The 22604-nt window shown below is 41.2% G+C and overlaps 1 protein-coding gene across 7 annotated transcripts in view; it reads left to right on the top strand.

The window, feature by feature from the left end:
• The window catches only part of pde4ca (phosphodiesterase 4C, cAMP-specific a), a 60000-nt gene extending 38026 nt beyond the window's left edge, over positions 1-21974 (top strand). For 3 of the 7 annotated variants that reach the window (XM_032532628.1, XM_032532627.1, XM_032532633.1), the window contains 15 exons: positions 8393-8590; positions 9652-9696; positions 10332-10368; positions 11142-11215; positions 11350-11402; positions 11944-12056; positions 15205-15298; positions 15445-15617; positions 16174-16272; positions 16487-16651; positions 16829-16928; positions 17107-17261; positions 17399-17521; positions 17959-18141; positions 18745-21974. In XM_032532628.1, coding sequence (XP_032388519.1) covers positions 8393-8590; positions 9652-9696; positions 10332-10368; positions 11142-11215; positions 11350-11402; positions 11944-12056; positions 15205-15298; positions 15445-15617; positions 16174-16272; positions 16487-16651; positions 16829-16928; positions 17107-17261; positions 17399-17521; positions 17959-18141; positions 18745-19023 — 1891 coding nt within the window. In that variant the 3' untranslated portion in view covers positions 19024-21974. Of the gene's footprint in view, positions 1-8392; positions 8591-9651; positions 9697-10331; positions 10369-11141; positions 11216-11349; positions 11403-11943; positions 12057-13714; positions 14485-15204; positions 15299-15444; positions 15618-16173; positions 16273-16486; positions 16652-16828; positions 16929-17106; positions 17262-17398; positions 17522-17958; positions 18142-18744 lie in introns of those variants that run through there. The other 4 variants (XM_032532629.1, XM_032532631.1, XM_032532630.1 and 1 more) reach the window with 3 other exon arrangements.
• Positions 21975-22604: the final 630 nt, after the last annotated feature.

Below are 22604 nucleotides of genomic sequence, written 5' to 3'. Positions count from 1 at the left end.
ACACAGACACACAGGCGTACACACTCACTCACACATGCACACTCGCCAGTTTTGTCTTTATTTTTCTGTCTGTCTCTTGCTTTCGGCTGTTCAGAGTTTATAGCAGAATAAATTTAATTTAATTACAGTGACCACACTTAAGTACAGTAAGACCATGACCACACACACACACACACACACACACACACACACACACACACACACTGCTTTAATTTACCAACCAGCTGTTGGTTCAGAAGCAAGTCAGCTAGGTGACTGCTAATAAAAAATCATAAAAACTGTGTGTGTCGCTGGGAAAAACAAATACAACCTGACGTAAGGTAACAAATACAGACTTTGTTGTCACTGGCATAGATCCATTTGTTTTCAATATATTTAATGTAATTACACATTTGGTATTATTTTATTCAATGATCAAATATTCTATTTCCAACTCTCGCTAATATTCCAACTCTTTCTTCAAGTCACATGGAAAAACAATGCAGTCTTTTTCACGTCATTGACTCTATACAAACGTGTCCTATTATACAGTATGTGTCCTAACTTTGAAAGGTCAGTGAAGTGATTCTGTGTTCCTGCCTTTGTGTTGTGTCAGCTAACACTACATTGGCTCACACTCTTTTAAAACAATTTGTTTTACTATCTGATCATGAACAATGCACATACATGGTTATGGCAGTTCCGTAATGTCTATCTTAAAAGGGGTTGACATATTTGCTTGGGTTTTTGCTGGTTGTGAAGTGATGACTTTGTTGAATGCTTTGAGGGGGATCTTCTGGATGTGTGCAACGTGTAGCCGTTTCCCTCATGTTTTTTAACAAGATGGATTAGTCAGTAACAGAGAAAAGGGCACACGCACAGGAAGGCTGTGAGCCAGATCTAATGTTTTCCTACATGCTGCTGCCCATGCAAGAGATGTACCACTAAAATCGGTTAAAGACCGAGTTTTGGGAAATACCCTTAATCACTGTCTTGCAGGAAGCTAACACCACTCATGTCTTTACATTAAAAGAAACTGCAGCCCTCAGCTGCTTAGCTAAGCATAAAGACTGGAAACAGGGAGGAAACAGCTAACCTGGCTGTGTCCAAAGGTAACAAACAAAAAAGCTCACAAATGAGCACGTATAAAAGCGGCAATTCGCTATGTATTTGTCATGTACCAAACTATTTCTTGGCCAGAAGCAGTTGCCAGGCAACCAGCGGAACTCTAGGAAGTTGCCGGCCAAAAAATAGTCTCACACATAACCCCCCCCTCTAGCAAATTGCACTTTTAACTCTCTGGTTTTTGTTTGTTTCCAGTTTTTAATGCTAAGTAAGCTAACTAGCTAAGGCTTCCACTTTACATACAGAATGAAACTGAACTTCTACTATTCCTAAGGCTGATACTTATTTGAAGAATATTTAATACATGTTAGTCAGCTGCAGTGTTATCAAGTTAACGTAATTAGAGTCCGTATTGCACAATAAAATGATGCTAAAGAGACAACAAGCTAAGACAAAGAGGACTTGTCAGCTGTTTAAGATTCAATCACCATTTCAATAAGCACCACAGCCAGAATGTAATCGTTTGCATAATGCTATTGTGATTTACTGCAGGTACTTTATACTGTGTGTACGCATAAAAACACACAACCTCCTCCAGGTTTGGCCGCATTGGCCAAATAATATGATGTCACAGGAAAGGAGAGGAAGAGCAAGACAAATAAACAGGGTGGTCCTCCCTCTGTGCCAGGGGCCACAGTGAAAACAATCAGACAGCTTCTATCCCAGAACTCACACTGGTGACTACACTGATAAATGTCACTGTGAATTGGAAATTGCTCCGAGAGTACTTTTTAAGGCCAGTCTTTAGCCAAATTTGCTATCTCCATTGTTCATTTTTTTCTGTGGGTTGAGTTTAAGGGTGTGGACTCTTAGCTGCAGGTTTGTACTTTGTGGTGTCGTTAAGCCAATCCTAATCCTCGTTTGCTCCAGAACATCTTTTACGTGTCATGTGCACATACAGTACATACAGCCTAGAGTGCCTAAACACCACGGAAGGAAAAAAAAGTTTGAGATTTACACTTTTGTTGCCTTTTTCCCCCAGCAGCTCTTCATTTACTTCCAACTGCTTTCCACACACTCATTGTCACGCAAATTATCAAAGTAAATACAATACTCTCAAGCGTCACTAGATTAGATCTGTTTTACATGTAATAAATGCCTTATTTAAATGTCTTTTGAATAACTCTGAACCGGCTCAGACACCTTCGGCGGCGGCCTGGTGTAACTACCTCTGGCTAGGTCACGCAAAGGCCCGGGAATGATGAATGAAGGTTCAGATGACAGCTCGCCCTGCTTTACAGGCCTATCTCCTCTCTCCCTCTCTTTCTCGCTCTGCCCCGTAGCTCCTGTATTTTAATGCTCCCCAGATGGGATTGACGTTGCCATGACAGGCGGTGACGCAGGCGGGGTGTCGAGTATCAGGGCCACTGACAGGTTACCATCAATCACACTTCTTACGAGCCAGCCACTTAAATAACAAACGCTGGAACACACCTCTCTTTTACACTTTTTTGGGGGGCTTTTATGATGGCCAGGAATGTTTGCTCCAGTTTGGACAGAAAGTAATCAGGTGTGTGTGTGTGTGTGTGTGTGTGTGTGTGTGTGTGTGTCTTGGTGGGTGACTTTGAGGCAGATGTAAATTAAGCTCCCTTGTACAGATGAATGCAGATGTTAAACCAGTATGGATGTCATTTCTTTTAAGAATTTGGGGGTTTCCCTTTATTTGAAAGTGACAGTGTATAGACAGGAAAGGTTGGAGAGAGATGGAGTATGACACACAGCAAAGGGCCGCTGCAGAGGACTCAGCCTCCCAATGGGTGAGTTAGAGGTCGCCCCAGCAAGGATGTACCATATACCCAGTCCTTGAATGTTATCTTTTATAATAGATGTCTTCTTCACATTCTCCCTACATGAACATCTTTTAATCTGTCTCATTTACAGTACTATAGAGCTTGGTGATAATTCAATATTATCATCCCTTGACTTTCAGTGTAACACGTACAGTATGTGACAATATGATCATGTAGTGTGTTTTACAAAACTGTTGCAAATTGTAACACAATTAGCTTTCCAAGTTTTACTTATGCACATGTGAAGCCAGATGATTTTTTTCCTCATAACTATGGGACACAGTTCAATGCCTTTAACATCAATTTGATTCTTATTTTTTGCGATTTTGCATACATTTCTCCTATTGGAACATGTTGTTTTTTTTCCCGAAAAAAAGTTTGAAACCCAAAGGAAGATTTTCTTTTTTTTCTTGGAAAAATTGCATAAATAGTTAATCAGTTATCAAAATGAATTCTTCATTAATCGACTAATCAGTGAATGGACTGTTTCAGCTCTACTGTATATTTCCGCAGTCTACGGTGAAATATCCAATTTCCCAGCTCTTGCAATCTCACCAAAGCCCAGTAGAGGGACCCTGTCCTCTGAGTGAGTTATTAGATGTATTTCAGCTCTGCAGGCAGTACTACTACACACATCAGCCATCCCTCCAACAACAAGTTTATCTGGTGTATCATTCAACAACACCATCCCACTCAACAGGCGTATTTAAAACAAAACCCCATCATGTTCTTTTTTATTTTCATCACTTGTAAATGAGACTGAGAAAGGGAGATTGGGTAGGACAGGATAGGTGGGTGGGTGCGACTGGCTGGCATGTGAGAACACAAAGACAATAGAGTCGTATATGAAAGACCAGCCGCCCCAACAGCCCCGGTGCTTCTGTGGGAGCTTCCTGTCCGGACCATGTGCACGTTGAGCCTCAACGCTGACCCCCTTGAAAACACTAAATGACTCAGTTGACATATTAAGTGTACATATTGTAAAATGTATGCTTGAAGACTGTGCCCTATGGACGTTTGTTGCTTTTGCTCTGTCAACATGTCCTGCATTCAAAAATAGAAACACCGGCTTTTCAGTATTAATGTAACATATACAATACATAGAAGAATATAAATACCATCTCTTGAAACAAATGCATATGAAAAACATTTCATCCCGGCACTTGTGTGATTAGCTGCTGTGGGTTTACGGAAAAGCGGGAAAAATAATGCACAAACACCAACAACAAAATAACTAAAAAAAGGACAAAATTAGTCTCACTATACTTTAGATAGTATGTGTTTTAAATAATTATTTTAGTCTAGTATGAATCCCAATTTGTTGTTACCTAGGCAACAGCTACTCCTGGTGTTCATGCTGCTGTGTATATTTTTCTTAGTTCATATGAACCTAAGGGATATTATTGTGATGTACTATTGGGAAACATGCACATGCAAAATTAGAAGATTGTGTGCGTGCGTGCGTGTGTGCTTGCGTGCATGCCTGCGTGTGTAAAGTAAAAGGTAAATAGTCCAGTGTCATCAATTAGTCATGACTCTTTGTTCACTCCCCTAAGAAAGAAGTGAAAACTGGGAGTGAAATAGCAGCGAGGAAGAAGACGTGGGCAATATTTTGATCTGTGATCTAATTTTAGAACGGCATTGGCTTCAAATAGAAACGTCTCCATAAATATTCATGAATGGAGGTAAAAAAAAATGGTGATGCTCTGCGATGCAGAGGGAAAAGAGAGGGAAGGGGCTCTGCATTGTACCTGAAACCTCTATTTTTAGCTGCGTCGCTGCCTCTCTCGGGCTATTCCCCATGCACGAGGAGGCTAAATATAGCTGCACAGAGGCAGAAAGCGTGGTGCTGATACAAAAATAGAAACATGTTTTTGGTCAGAGCACACAGGAGCAGCCAGGGTTACAGCATCATTAGCGAGGAAAGAACAAGATAGATGGAGACAACAGGATAGAGAGTGAGGAGTGGGTGTTGCTCCAAGCTACATGTGAACTTGTAGTAAATGGGCAGGGATAATGTGTGTGCTTACACATCAAACCTATACCCATAGGTGTGTAAGGTGGCATGTTGCACCGCTGTAGAACATTAAAAGGCACCATTTACAAATATAAAACCTGCTTTATTCCTAATTTTTCTGTAAAGATCATTAATCCTCACATCTCTGACACACACAGTCAAATACACATTTGTACATGCGTGTATTCTATCTCGAGTAAAGACCAAAAAGCCCTCATGTGTGCGCCTCAGAACGGGCTGTGCACTCTTCCTCTGAATTTTTATTTACTTTTCCTCTCTCTTTACACTATTTTACCCCTCACCATGCTGTCTTCCCTCCCTCTCTCCCTCCCTCCCTCTCTCCCTCCCTCCCTCCGACTCCTCTACTTGGCTGTGTATAGTGTAGTCAGTGTGTCTGAATCTTTCACATGAAGGGAGAGATGGGGTCTTCTGTTTGGTGTTACGTAATAGCCAGTAACACACCACCGTCTTGTCCTCATGCAGCACTCTAGGAGGGTAGCAGGGGGCGGGGGGAAGAGAGTCATTGGAGGAAGGAGTGGAAAGGGTAATGAATGGAAGCTATGCATGCTGCAGTTGGTGCATAGCTACTATCATATATTATACTATAGAAACCTGCAGCCTGTGTTTTTCACTGGAATAAAATGTTACTAATAATTCTATTAAAGCTGTAATTAACAACAACTAAAATATCTAAACAACTATTGGATGAATCGGCACTACATTTTGTACAGACTTTCATGGACCCCCCAGATGATGAATGCTACTGACTTTGGTGATCCCCTGATTCCCCCTGATCATCTAGCACCACCATGAGTTTGTGGTTTTGAGTCAAATATCTCGACAAATATTGTAAGCATTGCCATGTAATTTAGTACACATGTTCATTTCCCTCTTGGGATGAATTGTAATGGCTTTTGTAAACAATTCATCATTTTAAACTTTGTTTGTTTGTCCAAAACTTTGTGTCATGACCAAACACTTGCAAAAGCAACCATCAGTTATACTTTGTGTTCAGTGCTAACAAGCTAAACTAAGATGGTGCCCATGGAACCTCCTTATTTTATTTATGTTACTAATACAGTACATAAACGTGTATTCTGTTGCATAGAATTATTCAAGTGAAATCATTAATAGCTTTTAGTGTGCAGACAGTTAAACAGTGTATTTGGTGCTGTGTTATTCAGGACTGTCTAGGAATTTGTGATGTACTCGGGTCTGTGATGAGGTTTTAGGGTTGTGTTTCATTATTTCCCACACTTATTATCAACAGACATCTCAGACTAACGCTTCTGCAGCCATAACCTCAGCTTTGTGTTTGCCTTGGATTTCAGTTTTTTTTTTGGAATATTTTATTTCCACTGTGGTATTTATTTGAAAAAGATTGAATGTGTGTCTCAGCATCTTGCGAGTCCAAAATCCTCCACGTTCTGCTAATGGTTGTTTTGCTAAAGCGTGGATTTCTACTCTGGAATTCCTCCGACTGTTTAGAAAAGGAGGCGTGTTGCCAACATTGCGCTGCAGGTTGACGGAGTCTCTCTGGGTGTGCATGTCAGCAGAGTGGAACTGTGGGAAAATAGAGATGTGCATGAAGGGAGAAAAAGTGCCCAGACTGTGAAGACAGGCCTCGCCGTGTTTTTCTCTGTAGTCAGATCATGTTTGATCAGGAGGAACTCCTCCTCACCTGAACGCCAGGCTATTTTTAGACTCACTTTCACATGACCCCATGTCAATACTCTGATGCTAATTCTGTACCTGCTGTTCACACACAGTCCTTTACCACATGCAGACCTCCTCTGGACGTACACACACACACACACACACACACACACACACGTGTACCCTTCTGCATGACATAGCCACAGGCTTCACACTAATAAATCTAATAAAGTGCACACCATGATGTCCATGCGATTTCTGTTCTTCCTGATTTGCAGATTTGGTTTACATATTTTTGTTGTCATCTTTGTATCTCATCAGCTGTATGTGTGGGTCAGTTATAATGGTTACCCTGGCTACAGCAGTGGGATCTTGGACATGCAGCCATTAGAATGAGAAGCCAACATGTCTGTGGACAATCTGTCTTGTTGTGGTTCTTGTCTAATTTTGTCACACACACACACACACACACACACACAGACAGAGCTGATTTTAGTCTACTTTGTGTGACATATCAGTGGGATAACTGCACTCCCACATATTTCACATTGTCATATCCTTTGTGCCAACCTCCTAAATTTGTCATTTTCAGCTCTTATTTTTGTCTCTTTACTGTGTCATAATGGTCGCACTTCCTCCTAAATTACACCTTTTCCTGTGTGAGATAAAAACAGCTGAATACAGTTGCCCAGTGATGAAAGCTTGTGATATTTTTAGATATGGAGTATTGTGTATTTATTTTCTCCCTTTCATTGTTGCTGGAGCTACACCAGTCATCTTAACTAGGGTAGGTACTGGGAATTTGACAGTCTATGACCACAAGCGTAACATTTACATCCCCAAATGAAATCCGTAGTGTATGGATCAGTCCTCATTGATCCATGCGTTTGTCTCACTATCACATCCATGTTGCTCTCTGCACTCACTGAAACTGATTTCTTCCAATATGACACGGCAGTAGCAGCTGGAATTGTAACGAGTTAGTTGGTATTTTTCTATTTTGTTCCCACCTGATGCTACAAACAATCACAAGGTGACAAACTGCATTTGTTGCATATGGGTCCAGAAACAGATTAATAGAGCAGACATGCTGTGTTATATACAGAGGTGGAACGTAATGAAGTTCATTTACTCAAGTACTGTAGTTTAGTACAAATTTGAGGTACTTTACTTGAGTCTATTCTTGTTTCTCATGCCACTTTCTACTTCTACTCCACTCCATTTCAGACAGAAATATTGTACTTTTTACTACATTGCACTACATTCATCTGACAGCTTTAATTACTAGCTACTAGTTGTTTTTTTAATGACTCACAAAACACGTAGGATTTATAACATAGGATGTGTTATTCTAAATTAAGTCCAGCTGAAATGATTAGACCATTAAACACTCAGTGGATTGACGGAACTGTTTGGATCGTTTCCAGTTTTACTTTTAATACTGTTAAGTACATTTTCCTGATGATACTTACACACTTATACTTAAGTACCATTTTCAATGCAGGACCTTTACTTGTAACAGAGTATGTTTTACATTGTGATATTAGTACTTTTACTTGAGGAAAGGATCTGAATACTTCTTCCCCCACTGGTTATGATACAGTCTAACTAGTGTTAGTCCCAGAGTGTCCTATATGGTTTAATAATGCCAAGCCCGAAACTGAGACATGGGTGTCCAGGGTGGCTGCACGGAGGCTTCTTTTGTTTCCTTTCCATGCTTTGGAATAAATCTGCATGTTTGTGTTTTAATCCATAAAATGTGTTTTGAGTCATGTATCCTCAATACATCTCTCCCCCTCCCCCCTTCTCACTCTGGTTGTTGTAGTTTTGATGTGGAGAATGGATTGGCAGTGGGGCGCAGCCCCCTGGACTCCCAGACCAGCCCTGGCTCTGGCTCTGGTCTGGTCCTACAGGCCAACTTTCCTCACAGCCAGCGGCGGGAATCCTTCCTCTACCGTTCCGACTCCGACTTTGACCTTTCACCCAAAGGTCCTTCCAGAAACTCCTCCACCGCCAGTGACCTGTAAGTTCATTTCAGCTGTCTCACACGTCAATACTGATGACATGGCACTTTTGTGTCTACACAATATGCAATGTATTATATTTGTTGTGTGTTTAGGAGGATGGGTTGTAAACAAAATGTGTTTTCCTTGATTTATTTGTTCAGAACAGTCCATTGTCTCTCAATAGTTCTTGCTCCTGCTACTCTTATGTTGTATCGGTGTATATTTGAGTACACAAATATATTCAAGGTTAGACTCTGCCGCTTTAATAATTCCCACTCTGTTGCATTACCTGAAAAAACCTGTGATGATCTGATAAATTATAAAATTGATAGCTCACGATGCAAAAAGTCTTTCAGCCTTGCTCTCTACAGCAACAGTGTTCTGTGTGCTGGGCTTTAGGTCCCACAACATGAATGTGTATACTGTAGCGACTGAATATATAAAGTGTATGAACAAGTGTAGCGTGAGACATCTCCTTACAAAGACTTTGGTCCTAATGCTGGGATGCAGCAGTTTGTAGACTGTTAAATGGTCTTTACCAAAAAAAAATGTTTTTCCCTTCTTGTGTGTCTTTCTCGTTTGAGGTTTCCACATTGGAAGATCCAGATGTTGCATTGGTTTAAGGGTCGGTTCCCCTACAAGCTGCAGCAAACAGTTGTGGTCTCAACTTCATTTGTAAATTTGAAACTAGGCTTTTTGGCATTTTCTTTGGATTCCTACGCTCTGAAGCCGAAGGGCCCTATTGTTGCGTGCTTTCTCTTTTGTGGCTTTGTATTTTGATGTATCAAAGCTATCTCCTGTATGTTTTCCTGTATTTGACACACAGACTGATAATAGGTTGGTACCAACGTTGGTACAACCAGCTGTTTTTTTTGTTTGCATGCCAAAACCGCTTTACTGGGATTGCAAGAAATTGGAAGAAAGGGTCACATTTTTTGTCATTTGTTTCTTTTTTTATGTTTACAATATGTCCGGAAAAACAGTCCCCCACATAATTCATAATGTCTAAGCACCTTTAAGTCTGTATAGTAAGCAGTCACAGGTCTCCTCATCAACTTTCGCCTATCTGTTTTTGAAGGGAAGAAAGCTTGAAGCACTGGGAAGTCAACTGGTTGTCAACTCGGTGAGAAGAATATGATAAAAATAAAAACAAGTTAAAAACACTGGCTCTGTCCCCTTCAAGCCCTCTCCTGCATTCCCCTCTGGATGGCTTCATAGCCATTTCCCACCTCCCTCCTGACAAACGTGACTAAATATTAAACACTTCCCCTGTGACCCCCATTGGAACACCCCTCCCCCCAACAACCCCCCAGTTCTCTTTCTTTTTGTATTTGCATGTGACGCTTAATCAGAGACACCAGGTCTGTCTTTTTTTTACCAGTTCGTACTTATATCACCCACCCTTCCACCTACCCTGATCTGTTTCCTTACCAACCTTACTATACGCAGTGCATGACTTATAGTTTTTTTGACATAGCTACACTTTAACAGAATGATGACAAAGGGAGTGACGTATGAGGATCTCTGAGTAAGTTGACATGATAACTCATTCTCTGGCCGCCTGGTTGCACAGACAGCGTTTTTTTTCATGAACTAGAAGTAATACCACGTGCGGTTAATTTTCTGTTTATTTCATCTTAACAAAGCGACTTTTTTTGTCTAACACAGATTAATGAATAAAATGTAGGAGCTTATAGATTGGGCCTCTAGTCAGTGTTTCATGCCTTTCCCTCCTGTGTATTCTGTTCTGTATTGCAGACATACAGAAGACATGATTGTCACACCGTTTGCACAGGTAAGTCCTCTGAAACCCTTTCATCCAACCCTTTTGGAAGCATTTCTTCCTTTTTGTGCTACCTCAAAATTTGCCAGAGCAAACTACGTTCACTACTCAGCTAAAGACAGCAGATGGTACGAGACAGAGCTTTACTGCCTCATCGGAACAGTCCCTCGGCATTATGTTAGCCCTGTGACAGGATCAGGCACCCCGCTGCTGTTGCCTGGCTCTTGCCTGGCTCGTGCGTGGGATGTGCGTCACACTTGTGCTCCTATTGCACCATGAAAGAAGCGGTAAATCCAATACTGCTGGATCATGTTGTTAAAATTTGCATGCTGGCTGATAAGGGCTGCTACATGGGTCAGGCCTGGACACCGGATACTCGGTGGGCTTCCTCTGCATGCTGAGTCAGTGTTTGGCTACAGATGGAGTGACAGACATGACATAGAGGGGTGTCAGTGATGCCATCAAAACATCAGAAAGACAAGAGGGGAATGCCTCTACATAGAACTTGGAGGGTGAAAGCCAGAGTATCTGGTTTTAAAAGCTTGTCAAAGATTCACATTAAGAAGAATCTAGAACTAGTTCAAGATGAATAAAGCAAAGGCATGCACAAGTATTTTTTTTTTTTTCCCAGGTTGTTTTTTGGGTCTTTTGGGTTATTTGTATAGGACAGTTTAAACTTGAAAGGGGGAGAGAGAAGGGGAAAGACATGCAGCAAAGGGCCGCAGGTCAGAGTACGTCACCTGATAATGATGTTGTACATTTAGTCTCTTGTTCCTATCTTACAGGTCCTCGCCAGCCTGAGGACAGTCCGAAGTAACTTTGCCGTCATAACCGGCCAGCAAGATCGCACAGCCAGCAAGTAGGTTTTTTTTGTTGAGAAAATGCTTGAAAATGAATCTTCTAGCAATCTCAGCGTCACACCTAACTTAAACAACCATGCTGTAGTTACAGTATGACTTTTGCTTGCTGACTTTGGATGGTCTCTGTCTACAGGACGCGATCCTCAGGCAGCAACCCTCCATCCATGTGCAAGACCAGCCTCGCAGGTCGGTGCTGGAGTTAGAATGAGCAATTTACTAATCAATACCCCATTATCAACACTGACCCCGGTCACAGAGACAGAGACACGGCAAGGACATTATCATGATTAAATGTATAGCAGTTGGAAATAGTGAATTGTGAAATCTAGGTTACACTGGTCACAGTAATGAATCAGTAAATTAATGTTATTCACAAATACATGAAATCCAGTGGGGTGTGGTGGTGGGGGTTAGGGGTGTGGGCAAATCAGAATATTTACAGAAGTAAAAGTATCAATATCACAATGAAAGAATAATCCGTTGAAATAAATGGCACTTGAGTAGAAAGTATGTAAGGGTTATCAGTAAAGCATACTTGAAGTATCAAAAGTGGAAATATGAATGTACTTAATTGCATTCCACCACTGATGAAATCTAACATTTATCTGGTGTTCTCAAACAACAGTAAGTTCCACTTTAACAATCTTTTAAACATTTAAACAGTATGTGAAAGCTCTCCAATAGTTGTATCCTTCCCATGATGCCTTGCTGTGTTTGTCTGGTACAGAGGAGCCTCACCAGCAGCTGGCCATAGAGACTCTAGATGAGCTGGATTGGTGTCTGGAACAACTAGAGACACTGAAAACTCGACACTCTGTCAGCGAGATGGCTTCCAACAAGGTACTTCAACGCAAAAACACATTACTAACAGCAAAGTGACACACTGAACATACACACCTGTAAGAGGATAAAAGGTAGAGACACACAGCAACACATTTACTAGTGCACTCACTCTAATCTGTGCTGTGATTCACCGCCCTGAAGGATTTTATTAGTCATGTCCATTTTGTTGCCATTTTTAAGCTAATCTGACACCAACTCTATGAACATGGTACTGTAGATGACCCTGAACTCATCCAGGTTGAACTTAGTACATTTACAATACAAAACAATTTCAATATTTTAATGTTCATCCCATTGAAAAGGCTAAACCTATCCCAACTAATGCAGCATTTAACAATAGCTTTCAGCTCCTGATTGTTAAGATATCATGAAATATCAAGCAGTTCTTATCACTGTTGTTGTTCTCTGCTTCGGATGAGACCTTAATGTCCATAACTCAGTAATTCATTAAATTGAATTGGTGTTTCCCTTTTTAGATGAAATATGTCAGCAGGTTTTATTAGAACGGATAATAAAAGCAATACATAAGAGACATGCTAATCATTTTCATCAGTTTTTCATTAAGTGGTGGAAATCTTGTGCAGCCCAATTAGAGTTCCAAGTACCACTATTACTTAGCCTGTGGATTGTGTGTGCTGGGCTGTAAGTGCAGTTAGCCTTAAACACATCTGAAAGCTCACTAATACAGAGAATCCATCATGACAGCATGAATAGAATCTCCCGTCCGCTGAAGGGATTATTCCATGAATGAGAGGGATGGTTTCATGCACGCAAATAGAGATTAGACACACAGATGCACCCCTCCCCCTATTCATGTCCAGAAAAATGCGAATGAGGTAGTGGGAGCTGGAGAAAACAGCATCCCCGCCCCCATCCATTTTTCCTCTGTGTATACCTCTCCTCAGACTGGAGCCCGATGCTTGTGTGATTTCATGATTAGACCGCCCACACAACATGCACATGCTCTTCCATCCCAACTCTGTGATGTTCCTGTCCTCCTGAAGCTGTATTTAAACTCATGCTAGCTGAACCTTCAATGTAAACAAAGATATTTCAGGCACCTAAAACACAGATGCCAAAGCCTAGTTCAGCCAATCTCTCTTTCTGGGAAGTCTGCAAAAGTGTGGCCGGCCCACCGACCTCCAAAAGGAGACAATCCTGAAACAAAACATCCCCTTATCATGCAGCTGCCCAGATTCACTGAATCTATGGAGGCATAAAGTTGGAGTACCACTTTGTCTGGAAAGTGTATGCGGTTACGTTGGACACTGACTTGAATGAGACCTGGAGTACCACTGTCTCAACTTACATAGCATGAGTTCATAAGCAGGAAATTCCACTACAACATGAACAGTACATTGCCCACCTTGCCTCCCGTCCCCTCCACTTCCTGCTGTTAACAGTCACCACCACTGATTTGGTACTAAATGAAAGCAAAGAAACTGTGACTTTCGGTCACTTATTTTCAAAACAAAACTTCTGTTATTATCCTGTAATATTTTATATCAGCTTGAAAACAGTTAATCAATACATAAAAAGTTGGGCTACCCAATTTAGAAAGATTAACTGCACTACATTGTCACCAAAATGTGAGCTATTAAAGCCTCTTTGTATTTAGCTTGGGCTTATTTTCACACATCAACATATATTCATTATGCTAAGGCAGCCTGCTTGGAGTGCATTTCTATGCTGAAATATGTAGTTATCTATTTAGTGGTCCATGGTGTCATGTTTTTAATTTTGGCCCCTTGAATGAACTCCACCACTCCCCCCCCCCCTTCCATCCATTCACAGCTTTTCCTTCATATCTTCTTCAAACTTGGTGCACATGGTGTGTCTCACAGCGTCAGCATCTGGCACACTCAGCCCAGCCTACTTTGTTCATTTCCCCACCAATGAGGGCCTTTCGTCTCTCCCAACCTCTGCTGCAGCAGATGCCTGATTGGTTGCTATTCTTAGGCATTTTTGGAAGGAGGCGGGGATTAGCGTACCGCGTTCTCCCTCTGTTTACACACATACTGGAGCAGGCTGAGTGAATGAGGGAGAGTCAGGGGGAGCGAGGGAGTGTGGCTTCTCTGCCTTGCATCCTCGCATCCCACAGCCTTCCTTCAGCTATGCTTCCACTCGCTTGTTCTTCCATGGACCTCTGCACAGTTCTTTATTTCCATCTGCTCAGCTCGTACTGATCAAAGCTTCCACAGCACTAACCAGTGGACTGTCTGCTCGCTTTGGATTTGGCACAGGCGTGCAAGCTGTGTAGGAGCAAAAAGTATCCCTGCTGTCTGTCGCACAGGCAGTGCCAGTGTGGAGGACGACCAGAAAGCTCAACTCTCTCCCTCAATCTTATTTTTGCTCCTATGCTTGACTTTGCGCTGAAATGCCAGAGGGGATTTGTTTCATTTCTGTGTCGTGGATGCTCATTCAGGTAAGGACAGGCGAGAGATGAAGTGGTTGGGAGGGGATGAAACTGCTCCAGGCTCACATGTTGCTCGTTTTGTGAAGAAGTGAACAACTGGTGGTTGAGATGGGACAGTGGACCTTCTCTGAGACTTTTGACACCATTCATTTAAAGTTCAGCATTCAAGTGCATGCGTGTGAATGGGTGCTGGGTACTAGTAAAATCAGCTCTGGATTTTTCTGTGTCCGATCAGCTTCTACACTGTGTGACGTGGAGGGGACACGGACGCATGTGAATGCTTCAGAGAAAGAATCGAGGTGTTCTGGGTACATTTATAGATGGTTATGGTTGTCTGTGTTTTGACAAGTCACTCAGCGTGATCTCTAGTAATTCATTCTAGTAAGTTTGTTAAGCATTATTCAGAATGACATCTTTTGCCTTTAAGCACAGGGGAATCAAGTGTTGTGGGTTGCTTTGTTGCGTTTGCACTCACGTTTAACTTAATATGTCTGCATTCACCAAATCTGATGGTAAAATGTCAGACACAGGGACATGAAACTAATAAAAACCGAAACAAATTGAACAAGTTTACATTTCTGAAAAGAGAGTGTTTCTCCTGATTCAATTGTTTTGGTTTGCAGAAAGAAAACAAGATGTTGCCGGTTTGATTGGCCCTAGTCTGTCTGCTTTTTAGCCAAAAGGTGTGTGTAAGCAAACTCATGGATGCTTGTGTGTGTTTGTCCTTAGTTCAAGAGGATGCTGAACCGAGAGCTCACCCAGCTGTCAGAAACCAGCCGTTCAGGGAACCAGGTGTCTGAGTTCATCTCCAGCACCTTCCTTGGTAAAATACCTTCACTTTTTATATTCCACAAGCTGTGCATAATGATGTGCATCATAGAAATGATGTGTTAGAGTTGAAGTGTAGTGTTGCTAATGTGATCGTTAAGAGACTGCAGTGTTAATGTTTTCCCTGTCTTCATCTGACAGAGAAGCAACATGACATGGATATCATGTCCCCCCCCACCAAGGAGAAGGACAAGAAGAAGCGGCCCATGTCCCAGATTAGCGGTGTGAAGAAGGCCACCCACAGCCCCAGCCTCGCCCCCTCCACCATCCCTCGCTTTGGGGTCAACGCCAGCCAGGAAGGACTCCTAGCCAAGGTAGGAGGACTAGTTCAACACTTGTTTATCTCTATGCAAATTAGGGCTGGGCGAGATATTGATATTTTTTCAATATCGTCGTGTATCTTCTATGTTCTTATACGTATAGAGTCTTTTGAGCTTGCCCCGTCAAAGACAAATTTCTGTCACTTCTTATCTTATCGTATCTTATGAGACTAGATATCTTCTTAGATTTGGTATATCATAATATTGTTACATGGTATCTCTTTTCCGGATTTTTAAGGCTGCATTGCAGTAAAATCAGTTTCTGGTCTATCCGTTCTATTGTTTGCCATTATCCACTTAGTCATTATATCCACATTATTGATGATTATTTATCTAAAATCATCTCATTGTGAAAATATACTATTGAAGCACTAATTGTCAACCCTACAATATGGGGGCAAGTTCAATATCGAAGTGTTATCTCTAGCTGATGTGATATCTGATTTTCTACATAATGCCCAGCCCTAATTCAAATCCTTTGGCAATGTTTTAATTCTATTCTCCCTTGTACGGTATATTGTAATTAGAAACATTTGTCCTCATTGTCCAGGAGTTGGAGGACATAAACAGATGGGGTATTGACATCTTCAAGGTCTCTGAGTATTCTGGGAAACGCCCACTGACGGTCACCATGTACTCCGTCTTCCAGGTAACACACACCGACATATTCTACTTCCTCAAACACAGCATGCTCCTTGTATAACCTCAAACATTTGGTGCAGCAAATTAATGAGCAAGACAGTAAATTGATGAAAGAAAGTTTATGAAACAATGCCCTAATAACAAAGACATCTCAATAAATGAGTTTTACCTGGACTGCCCCACATTCTTTCTGAACATTTTTTCCCATTCTGCTGCTGTAGGAACGCGACCTGCTCAAGTCCTTTAAGATTCCTGCAGACACTTTCATTACCTTCATGATGACTTTGGAGGATCACTACCATGCCGACGTGGCCTACCACAACAACATCCATGCTGCAGACGTGGTCCAGTCCACCCATGTCTTACTGTCCACACCAGCTCTGGAGGTACACACCCTAATTCATCCAAGAGAAATAGCATATACAAACTTTATTATTATTAAACTAAAACAATAGGATCTGTCCATGTCCTGTCCCCCGCTCCCCCTCCCTCCCACATGCACACAAGCATGCACACACACACTTTTGACTATTGACAGTGCCTGCCTTCTTGTGTTGTCCCAGGCTGTGTTTACTGATCTGGAGATCCTCGCCGCTCTGTTTGCAAGCGCCATCCATGATGTGGATCACCCTGGAGTTTCCAATCAGTTTCTCATCAACACCAGTGAGTTTGCATAGCTTCATTGGGATTATATGGACGTGCGTGGGTGCTGAGTGTTTTTAATAATGTGGATGAGGTGCCTGAATACAAGTGTCTGTGTAGCATTGGGTTTCTGGATTCATTTGTTTCCCATGCAGGTGATTTACCGTGTTTTCTGTAAACTTTCTTTTTTTGCCTTCAGACTCAGAGCTGGCCCTGATGTACAATGATTCGTCGGTGCTGGAGAATCACCACCTAGCTGTTGGCTTTAAGCTTCTGCAGGAAGATAACTGTGACATGTTTCAGAACCTCAGCAAAAAGCAGAGACAGTCGCTGCGCAAGATGGTCATTGATATGGTACGTCACCTCGGTGGAACTCATAAGATTGCGGATGTAGTACTGTTTCTGTTTTCTGAGTTCAGGAAATTTATCTGAAATGTAACACTGTGTTTTCTTCAATCATTTTTTTAAAAATTGAATTGTTTAACCTACAGGTGCTGGCCACAGATATGTATAAACACATGAACCTACTGGCAGACCTAAAAACCATGGTGGAGACCAAGAAAGTCACCAGTCTAGGAGTCCTACTGCTGGACAACTACTCAGATCGCATACAGGTGAGAACCATTTTGCCAACTATTTGTTGTTAGATCCACGTTAATCAATATTTCTATACCAACAATGAATACAATTACAAGGTGTCAATTGTAGTGACCAAATTTTGCAGTTTCCTTCAGCAGAACAGAGCATTTTAGCATATTTCAGTTCATTGTATAAGTTTTTACAGCCTCTGACTTTACCGTTTAGGTTCAGTGTAATCTACCATGTTTCTAACAGGCAGGTGAAAGCTCTAAAACCCCACTGTACAGTACCTACTTAGCACCAAACGGCAGACAGAGCTACAACTAACTTGTGGACATTGCTGCTAAAGAGCCAAAGGTTTCCCTCAGGAGTTGGTCGAAACCAAAAGAGAACTAAAAGAAGAGTGAATATTGGACTTACAGTACATCAATCAAAAACGGAGTATTTACAAACTGTTCTTTTGTCACCACAGGTCCTTCAAAACATGGTGCACTGTGCGGACCTGAGCAACCCCACCAAGCCTCTGGAGCTGTACCGGCAGTGGACAGACCGCATTATGGTGGAGTTTTTCACCCAGGGGGACAGGGAGAGAGACAAAGGAATGGAGGTCAGCCCCATGTGTGACAAACACAATGCCTCAATAGAGAAGAACCAGGTACAGTATTAAAGCTGAATTACTTCATTTGTGAAGTGTTATAGAGCCCCTGGTATATATTATGTTCTTTTAGTGTGTTATATAGATTGTTGTGTATGTAATGGATGTATAATATAAACAGAGTTCACTCCAAATGGAGCTTTCTGCCACACAGACAGAACTTTTTCTCAACTGTATGAAATCTTTGCCCACATTCCAGTTTGAAATCAGTTAGTGTTGTCACTGATTTAGACAGCCAGCCCAGTTGTTTATACGTGCTGCCCGTTGTTGCTGCCTGCCAAGCACAGCCCATCTAGTGTGAATTTGGTTAACCAATCACAACAGAGTGGGCCAGCTAACCAATCAGAGCCGACTGGGCTTTTTGGGAAGGCGATGGGCAACAACGGGCAGTGTGAGCATAATATAATATGTTTTTTGAACATCAAAGCATGTAAACCTATTCTAGTAGGCCGCTAGAGTACAAATATGATGCTGAAAACAAGTACAATAGGGGTGTTTTTTAAGTTGAAATGTAGAAATAGTGGACTTTTTTTTTAAAGGGGACAAAAAAAGAAGTGAAATCTCTGTGTAGATATACACCACTTTTTTTCCTCTCTCTTTCAGGTGGGTTTCATTGACTACATCGTTCATCCTCTGTGGGAGACGTGGGCCGACCTTGTCCACCCAGATGCTCAGGAGATCCTGGACACACTGGAGGATAACAGAGAGTGGTACCAGAGCATGATCCCCCACAGCCCCTCACCCCACCCAGAGGGCCCGGGGGAGGGAGCCCCTGCCGGGGAAGCCTCAGCGCTCGGTGTGGCCGGCGGCTCCATTCCGACCGACAAGTTCCAGTTTGAGCTGACCTTGGAAGAAGAGGGAGAGTCCGATACAGAGAGTTAAAAGTTGTATTTCTTTTGGCCTTTTTTTGTTTATTCTTCTTGATTTTGGTGCCTCCTCTGTCACTCTTCTTCTCTCACCAACCAAAACACCACCAACTCTGGTTTCTGCAGACATGGTGACAGCAAGCCTCGGGGTAGGGAGTACGGGAAAGCGGTGTGGGGGTGTGGGTGGTGTTATGAAAGTCTGCAGTTTTACACAGCAGTTACTTGCACTGGAGAGAGACAGATAGAGTCGCTGTTCTAATAGAGGACAGGAAACCAAGTTTCTGACCGGTCCTTTGAGTTCTGTGACTTTCAGTCAGTCATACTGTGGATGACGTTCAACAGAGACAATAAGAAGTTCAAAAGAAACTTCCCTTCTACCAGCCTACCCAAGGTCTACTACAACAAATGACTGTCTTCCTCTTTTATAAAGAAAGTGAGGAAGTGATGAATGAGCGTGAAAACACAACGTCTTGAAAGACATCTTGCCAAACTTGCAATTTACAGGGACAACGCTGTTTTGGCTGCCTTTTCATTTTTTAGTTTGTTCATTCTGTTGTCTTTTATTTAGGTCCATATGCGGTGAAATACGGTAAATGAAGGTACAGTAAACAGCAAACTTCAAAGCAGTGTAAGCTAAGCTATGGCAGAAAGAAGCTATGCATGATTTTGTGCAGGAAACTTTAAATGCAGCAGACATTTAAAGTTAAATAAACATTTTGTATCAGTAGTGCTCCTTTCAGCCCATTTAATTGTGTTCAGCAAGCAGTAGTTTTGGAAGAATATGATTATACTGAAGTGGCTGGCAGAACATAGAATTTTTTAGGCTTACTATTTCCATTTTTATAATCCTAAACTATCTGATATTGTAAAACTGAGCCAGATTCAGTGTAGTGTTATACAGTCAAGGAATTACATGCAAAGCAATGTGGGCTGTGCACATGGTGCCTCCCAGTGTTGACAAGTGGAACTGAAGGTCTGGCACTGGAGGCAAATGATTTGCAAGGTTTTGCATAGGCGTATATGGAAAATACATTCAAAACATATTTAACTGTAGGACTTCCCAGTTATGTTTCTATTTGCTATTTTGATTCATTTTTGTTCGATTTTATTTTTAAATATGTGTCACTATTTTTTTTGCATTCGTAATATTTGGCACCCATTTTATCAGTCTGCCTTCAAGTTTAGCACTTTATGAAAATCTTATGTACGCATTGGAGGCTGATGACTGTTTGTCAATGACTGTCTAGCAACCAGCATCGACACGATGCAAACTCTAAACTCTACAGTACAGCTACGAATGCGTTTAGCCGTCCATTTAAATCCATTACCACATCATGTGTCCCACACAGCATTCACCTACTGAAATACTGTTTTTGGTAACATCCACTTGCATAAATTACTAGACTGATGAGGGCAGTGTGTTAGAAGCACAAAGGTTGCAAAGAAGGATGTTAGCATCACTTTAACTGTAAAATTCAGGAGACAGTTTCCTATGCCAGAATTTGTTTTCTCTCTCATTGATCAATGTTTTGCTCTTCACAGGGACAAAGTCAATGACAAAACAAGTGCCAAGCAAGCATGACACAACCCGTACTGTAATTTCCATTTTGCCACTGGCTACTTTCCATCAGTGACTGATAAAGTTGGTTGATTGTAGCACCCTGCGTGCCAATCTGACCCTAGTGTCTCTGTTGCTTTTTTTTGTATTCCTGTTCTAACAGTAACTGAAGCTGATACTGTCTTAGAACAGTGATGTGTTATTTTGTGTGTGAGTGAATGACTTGGTTGACATTTTTGATGTATTTTGCTGAGAAAAAAACCAAAGCACTTTGTATGGTACTTTTACAGTTCTGCACTTCCATTATACAGTTGAACATGTATAACATGACTTCTTAACTGTTTTTCTGTCGGCAAATGGTGTGGTGGTTGAGTTGAACTGCATGGGCTGTGCCATGTTGGAGAGACTGACATTGTTTTATTTGTTCTTTTTTTATAATTGACTGTACAAACAAAAAAGTGTTTTGTTGAAATTCATGACATTGGCTGCAGGATGTGAAGAAGAGCATAGATAACTTAGCCTGTGGAGCTATTAACCTGTTTTTATTTGATCACCATGAAACATCATGTTCCACTGGGTTAACGAGCTGAAAGGTTTCTCTTTGACGCCTTATTTTCACACTTGGGATTTTGTTTCTGGTCTTAGATGTGTTCACTGACATGCTGGAGTAAAACATGTGCAATCCTTTCAGTAGCTATAAACAGCACCATACAGACTAACACTCAAGGAGGCCTTCAACACTAAGGACTATTTAACAACGGCTTAAGCAGCACAACATGCAAAGATTCAGTCTGTCTCTGCGTGTCACTAATTGTTTGATTTTGTACATTTTCCTCACAGTGCTTCATGTACAGTTTTATTTATTACTTCTTTACTGCTGTCAGAAACAATGGGACAGTAGGCTTTTTCTAGTCTGGGGTGTAGTACTTATGTGTAGCTTGATGTGTGAGAAAGTCACACAGCACAGATTTCCACTATTACTCAGCTTTTTCCCTTCTCGTTTCATTTCTTTATGTCTGAAAATAACATTATACATAAGCAAAAATACTGACTTTCATGTTTTTCTTGGTATGAAAATAGTTTAGTGACACATTTCCCTCTGAGTTTTCTGAAACAGCTCTCATCTCCTGTCTTCCTCTGTTTCCACTGATCGGGTCAGATCATGTATTCATGAAGGATCTTACAGTAAGAGTGTTGATCTGAGACTTTTTGAATTTATAGTGAAGATAATATAGTCACACGGCCTCAAGTCATCCTAGATCAGTATTTCTGTTTTTAGAGGCTTTGTGGGTCGTGAACTAAGACTGCAGCTTTGACAATCTGAACTCTGCTGTTTAACTGCGGGTGTGTTAGCCCTCACTCCAACTTGAACTGTATGCCTTGCCAATAAAGGAAAAGCTCTTCACTCTCTGATGTTGTGTTCTCTGCTTTTATGAGTAAACTAAATAATGAAACATAGTAAAGAAGAAGAATCTTGTTATTAAATGCAATGGTAGTCTCCTAACAAACAACAACCTGCTGAGTCAGTCATTACAAAGTCATTCTATGCAGCCAATATAACTTTTATTTTGAAATCCTGGCTTCAAAAGACCAAATATGCAGGCTGCATTTTGGAGGTGTATAAAGTATGCAAAAGCTACAGCTATAAAAAAGAAAAAAGGCGTTATATGGTTTTATTATTCACTAGTGTAAACAACTTATAGCTTCAATAAAGAGTAAGAACAAAATTATGAACAATAAAGTATACAATAATGTCAAACAGTGTGGAATAAGGTGATAAAGTTTGTAATAACCTTAAAGCTACTTAAGAAGAAATACAAGAGTTATACTTTATGTCCAGCAGCGGTGGAAAGTAACTATGAACATTTACTCAAGTACTGTACTAAAGTGCACTCTTGAGGCACTTTCAATTTGAAAATCTTGTACTTTTCACTCCACTTAATTTATTTGTCAGCTGTTATTAGGTAGCTACATACAGAACACAGGCTAATGAGCTATAATGCAGTGTTATAGAATAAACAACACAAAGAGTATGAGAC

Source organism: Etheostoma spectabile, chromosome 12, assembly GCF_008692095.1.
Source record: "Etheostoma spectabile isolate EspeVRDwgs_2016 chromosome 12, UIUC_Espe_1.0, whole genome shotgun sequence".
Taxonomy (NCBI): Eukaryota; Metazoa; Chordata; class Actinopteri; order Perciformes; family Percidae; genus Etheostoma; species Etheostoma spectabile.
The sequence above is the reverse complement of the archived record's forward strand: the minus strand, read 5'-3'. Positions and strand labels throughout refer to the sequence as shown.